The sequence below is a fragment of the Mustela erminea genome, chromosome 1 (genome assembly GCF_009829155.1).
Source record: "Mustela erminea isolate mMusErm1 chromosome 1, mMusErm1.Pri, whole genome shotgun sequence".
NCBI lineage: Eukaryota > Metazoa > Chordata > Mammalia > Carnivora > Mustelidae > Mustela > Mustela erminea.
Window position 1 is genome coordinate 140,047,889 of NC_045614.1, and position 5,742 is coordinate 140,053,630.

At 38.4% G+C, this 5,742-nt stretch overlaps 1 protein-coding gene across 2 annotated transcripts; it reads left to right on the forward strand.

Moving 5' to 3' along the window:
- The first annotated feature begins 1,301 nt into the window (after positions 1-1,301).
- On the forward strand, positions 1,302-4,812 carry STRIT1 (small transmembrane regulator of ion transport 1). 2 transcript variants are annotated; one of them, XM_032301399.1, is made up of 3 exons: positions 1,302-1,432; positions 4,481-4,579; positions 4,680-4,812. In XM_032301399.1, the coding sequence occupies exons 1-2, from the start codon at positions 1,420-1,422 to the stop codon at positions 4,573-4,575; spliced, it is 108 nt and encodes a 35-aa protein (XP_032157290.1). In that variant the 5' UTR covers positions 1,302-1,419; the 3' UTR covers positions 4,576-4,579; positions 4,680-4,812. The 2 variants fall into 2 exon arrangements, with proteins under 2 accessions (XP_032157290.1, XP_032157298.1); XM_032301407.1 differs by having other exon boundaries at positions 1,304-1,432; positions 4,484-4,579.
- Positions 4,813-5,742: the final 930 nt, after the last annotated feature.

Below are 5,742 nucleotides of genomic sequence, written 5' to 3' on the forward strand. Positions count from 1 at the left end.
ATCCTGGGGTCCTGAGATCGAGGCCCCATATCAGGCTCCCTGCTCAGCGGGGGAGCCTGCTTCCCCCTTTCCCTCTGCCTGCTGCTCCCCCTGCTTGTGCTCTCTCTCTCTCTCAAATAAATAAAATCTTTTTTTAAAAAAGTAAGTGACATAACATAAACATGGTGTGTGTAATCATTCAATAAACGTACCAGATTATTGGCTGCATGTCTAATCTGTAGGTATATGACTTGAGGTAGAAAATCAAATGTTCTTGCCCATGTGGGTAGTAGCATCCTGAATTCATATACTGGGGATTCACTCTGACTGAGGCATCACTGCAAATGGGAAAGTAGAAAGATGAGGTGTTTTAGGTATCTTAGGGAGGAGTTCAGACTTTTATTTTCTAGGAGAGGGGGAACCATTAGTGGATTCTGATCAGTGGGTGTGATGTGTTCATCTGCAGTTCCCTCTTGGAACTCTGTGGAAATGTACTCCATCAGGCAGGTCTTCTCTTTCAGACGAGGACACCCTTCATCTCGTGGTGGACATTTTGGGCAGTTTGTGACAAGGTCATTTTGCAAAACTTTTCCATGCAGACCCAAAAATTAAAGTTATTCCAGTGAGAATCTAGAGCACAGTCTAGGTCATGTTATATAAATCAGGTTGGACTTTGAAAAATGGAATGTCCTATTTTTATGCATTGCTAATAAAAACAAGCTTATGACTGCTCTCTGAAAATTCTAGGCAATACCCCAGCCTTTTGTTGTTTTAGTTTCTGGTATATTTGTATTAAAATGTTCTGTTTTTAGAATGGTTCAGAGCAAGGGGCACCACTTAATTTATTTTCTCTTTGCATCCTGAAATGTAATAAACATCTGTATTTCACACAGCTTTTTCATTTTATCTTTACAACACCTCTACTGGGGATAGATGTCACTATCCTCATTTTAAAACTAAAGTGACTGATGCCCAGGTTGAGCAACTTGGCCTTCATTTCAGAAATAGAGTTGGAATTTGAAGCCAGGTCTCTCCAACTCCAAAGTGTTTTTTCCCCCAGTAGATCACCCTCCCTCTTTGATAGAACTTGTCTAATTGCAATGTCATTTTCCCCTCTGTGTACACCTTTCCTTAAACATTTCCTCCATGTCGTCTGAAGTCATTGAGTGAATTACACATCTGTCCATCTCTGGTCTAGGATAGCTCAGCTTTTTGACTTTAGCTTATGTAGCCACTAGATTCTTCCACAATAACAGGATAAAGAGCCAGAAGAGCTCTGTTCTCCAACACCTTACATCACTCCGCAGACAATTGGCAGTCAGGAGAGCGGCAGCTGCCACACTCTTCAGATATCTCTCTATTTAAAGTTCAAAGAGACGCTGGATGACAACGACGAGGAGGTGAGTGTGGCCCTGACCAACCCACCCAGCAACAGGAAGAATGGCTGAAAAAGGTAAGATCTAAGGCATCAGACCCTCCTGGCAAGAAAAGGTCCCAGCTCTCTTGTTTAGATTACATTCCCCAGTGTTTAGTATTGCTCAATTATTCTGAAGAATGTGGTGTCACTACGAAAGGGGCACTAACCACCTACGTTAGCATGGCTACCGAAAAATGCATTGGATGTACAATTTATAGACTATGTCTATATGTTATGTGTGCTTTTAAAAGGATCATACAGAAGAGCTTAATTTGTTCATGCCTTTTCTTCAAAAGATGAGTTAGAAGCCAGATATTCTCCAGGGTTGTGCTAGATTGGAGGTATTGTGGTTTTGTGGGACCAGAATTAAGGACATCTGACTTCTTTGTCAGATCTGCTACTAAACAGCTGTGCGAGCTTGGGGAAGTCTGTCCACCTCTCTGGACCTGTTTCCTGCACCTGAAATGAAGTAAATAAAATGGGCTTTGTCATCTCCAATATTCTGAATTTCTTTTTTTTTCTGCTTTTAAAATATGTATTATATTTAAGAAAAGTGATTGAGTCTAATATGACAAAAGGGACTGAATATATATGGTATCCAAAAAAAAAAAAAAACCTTTTTAAATACCTCCAGGAATTGTTGCTTTTAATTCAGACAATAATCTCAGGAGATATAGAGTATTATCATCATTTCCGCTTTACAGATAAGGAAACTGAGGCATAGCCAAGTATAGTCACTTCTCTGTGATCACATACTAGAAAGTGGTGGTGCCAGGTTCTGATGCAGACAGTCTTGTCTCGGAGCACAGTGCCCTTAAGGATACTTCGAGATATAACCCTTTGGGCAGGCTCAGGATTGGACAGAGAGGAGCATTTTGAAATCACTCTTCATATTTAAAAAGAGGTTTTGTGCTTGTTTGCACTATAATGTAAGTGACCTATGCGAAATATGTTGTGTTCTTATATATTCCTGTTTTTTTTTTTTTAAGATTTTATTTATTTGAGAGAGATTGAGAGTGAGGGAGAGAAAGCAGGGGGAGGAACACAGCAGGCAGGAGAGGGAGGGGAAAGACTCTCAAGCAGACTCCACATTGGGCGTGGAGCCCGAAGAGGGGCTCAATCTCACGACCCTGAGATCATAACCTGAGCAGACACCACGAGTCCAACACTTAACCAACTTGAGTCACTCAGGACCCCATATATTCCAATTTCAAAATGATGCTACAGATTACGACAAAACTTAAAATAGTTGTGTTAAAATAACACAAATGCAGGTATAATTTGAGTGTGAAAATGCACAGTCAATTGGGGTTTCTGGGTGACTTAGTCGGTTAAGCATCAGACTCTTGATTTCAGCTCAGGTCATGATCTCAGGCTCAGGATCTCGGGGTCGTGAGACTGAGTGCCATGTGGAAGTCCATGTGAAGCCCCGAGTCTGGCTCTGCATTGGGTTTGGACCCTGCTAGGGATTCTTTCTCTCCCTCTTCCTCTGCTCCCCTCTCCTCTCTCTCTCTCTCTCTCTCAAAAAAAGAAAAAAAAAAAACAAAACCACAGTCAATTCTATTGTTTTACAAAGAGTAATAAATAATGAGACATAGACTTATGTACTTTTAAGTCTTTATTTTATGTGAATTTTAGAATTATATTAAAATATTCTTGTATAAGATTTTTATAAATGGTCCATTATAATATGGGCATTAATTTTTAAGTTCTCTGAAATTGGGAAAAATACTAAGTCATATATATGAACAGTTCAAAAAAAAGCACTGCTATGTACTTCTGCTATAATGGCACCTTAACTCATAAAAAGTCTTTCATCCAAAGGAGAGTAAAGGGCATATCATAATGTTCGTTTTATCCTTAAAGAAATACCACATGACAGGTGAAGAGAAAGATTTTTCCATTTAGTGGTTAATGCTTTGTTCAAGGTCACAGCAAGATGGAGAAACAAGGAAAACTTGTTGAGTTTGCAAGAGTTGGGGGATATTCCACCATTTTTGGAAACACAGATTTAAACTATTAAAATTCTTCTTAACTGCACAAAGTTTGCTTTTATAAGAGTGCCTCCTAATTTTAGAAGTGTCTCTTTTCCTGATGATTTTGTTTTAATAGCACTTAAAAAAAACTTCACATTTTAAAGTGATGGAAATTGTAATAGGCACGCAATTGCTAAGAATATGTGTTCTCTTTGTTAGCTAATGGCGTACAACCTAATTGTGCTTTTCAGTTAAGAATATGTCTGAGTCCTTAACATGGAGACATTAATTCTATATGATGTCTTTCTGTGCTCATCTTTATTTTTTGTGTGTGATGTGTGCGTGTGTGCAATGAATATTAAAAAAATGGTAATTTTAAAAATTGCTTTCTTCAGATAAGGGTACAGATAGAAAGCACAGGAGCAAAGATTGTTTTAATGTCTTCTCTGTGGGTTTGATCAGAGTTGGTTGCTCTATTGAACATAGTAACAAAATAGAATCTCTTTCTCTAGTTGAGAATGATCATATATGGTATAATGCTTTTCTTTTCCTATGATACTGAGGATTAAAGTCAGTATCAAGACATATTAGATTATCAAGACGAAGAAGAATTTTTGACACCTTTCCCTGTGTTATGATTATTTAGTTTAGAGGAATTGCCTCAAGAGTAGTTTTCCATTGTTTCTATGTAAACAGCTGCTCTCTGTGTTGTTGGACAAATGCAGGAATGCGTTTCGTATACATTAAACACACACATAATGATATTTGATTCTCACAACAACCCAGGGAGGTAGATATTACAAGTTTCATTATCTCTACAAACAGGGAAGTCCAAATTCAGAATGGCCCAAGGTCACATAACTGTAAAAGGAAGACCTACCGTTTGAACACCACAGGTCTTTTGTTTCAAATAGCCAGCTGACTCCCATGGACCCTTTGTAGAACAGGAGATAATAATCCTGTCTGGGAATGACTCGTGTGTATGTTTTTTTCTTGATATTTTCAGATTCCTTTTATTCTCTTAATTCAGAAGATACAATACCAAAATGACCTACCTAGTCTGTTCTTTCTTTCCTTTCTTTCTTTCTTTTTTTTTTTTTTTTTAAAGCAGAGTCTCCATCATCCCGCCTTCTGGTCCCTATTCTTCTCTTGATCGGCTGGATTGTGGGCTGTATCATAATGGTTTATGTTGTCTTCTCTTAGAAAGGTAAAGTTTTCAGTAATTGAATATGTTTGTTCAGAAAGACCCTACCTTACTCCAGAAATAAATCTTTTCTGTTTCACTAATGGGACATTTTATCATGCAGGCAAGAAGACTTCAGAGGGACATCATTTAGAAGAATTAAGAAAAGCACAAACATGACAGATGATTAAACGTTTCTCATGCAAATACCTGCAGTGTTTCACATCATTTCATAAACTTGGATTTGTAAACTGGTATTTTGGTGTGCATAAGAATCTCTTCCAGAACTTTTAAAATATTCCATCTACGAATAAAAACGATAAGAAACCTGGGGGTTGGAAAAAGTTCCAAACTGTGACTAAAAGGGCTTACCCAATAGGGAGAAGTTTGGTAAATTAAATTATATTAAAATTTTTTTAGGTTATTCCTTCTTCTCCCCCCAAAAAAACTATAAAAAAAAATGAACTAGAGATAAGAAACGATAGTTCACAGAAAACAAGATGTAAATATAAACTTGCTCTTTACCTCTTTTTTTTTCTTTTAAGATTTTATTTATTTGACAGACAGAGATCACAAGTAGGCAGAGAGGTAGGTGGAGAGAGACGAGGAAGCAGGCTCCCTGCCTAGGAGAGAGCCCGATGCGAGGCTCGATTCCAGGACTCTGGGATCATGACCTGAGCTGAAGACAGAGGCTTTAACCCTCTGAGCCACCCAGGCACCCCTGCTCTTTACCTCTTGCTCATAATAAAAGAACTGTCATTGAACCTGCACTGGAGAACCATGGCTCACCTCTCAGCTGGGAAAAAGAAAGATGTTTAATAATATATATGTTGGTAAGGTTGTGGGGACTAAAGCATGCTCATATACGGTCTTTAGAAATTAAAATGGTGCAGCATTTTTAGGGGTGTTTGACAGTCAGTATCTATCCAAATTAAATATGCATTTAACTTCCGACCCAGCTATCCCTCTTCTCAGACTATTGTCATTCCCACAGATAGACACTGGTAAAAATGCGAAATGGCATATACTGAAGCCTATTCATTAAGGCATAATGTATCACAGCAAAAGCCTGGAAACAAGCCAAGTGCCCTTTCACAGGAGACTGAGGGACTAAACTGGGTTCTCCCCACATAATGTGCTACTGGGGCCACTGTGAAAAGGAATGAAGGGGGTCTCTGTATATTGAT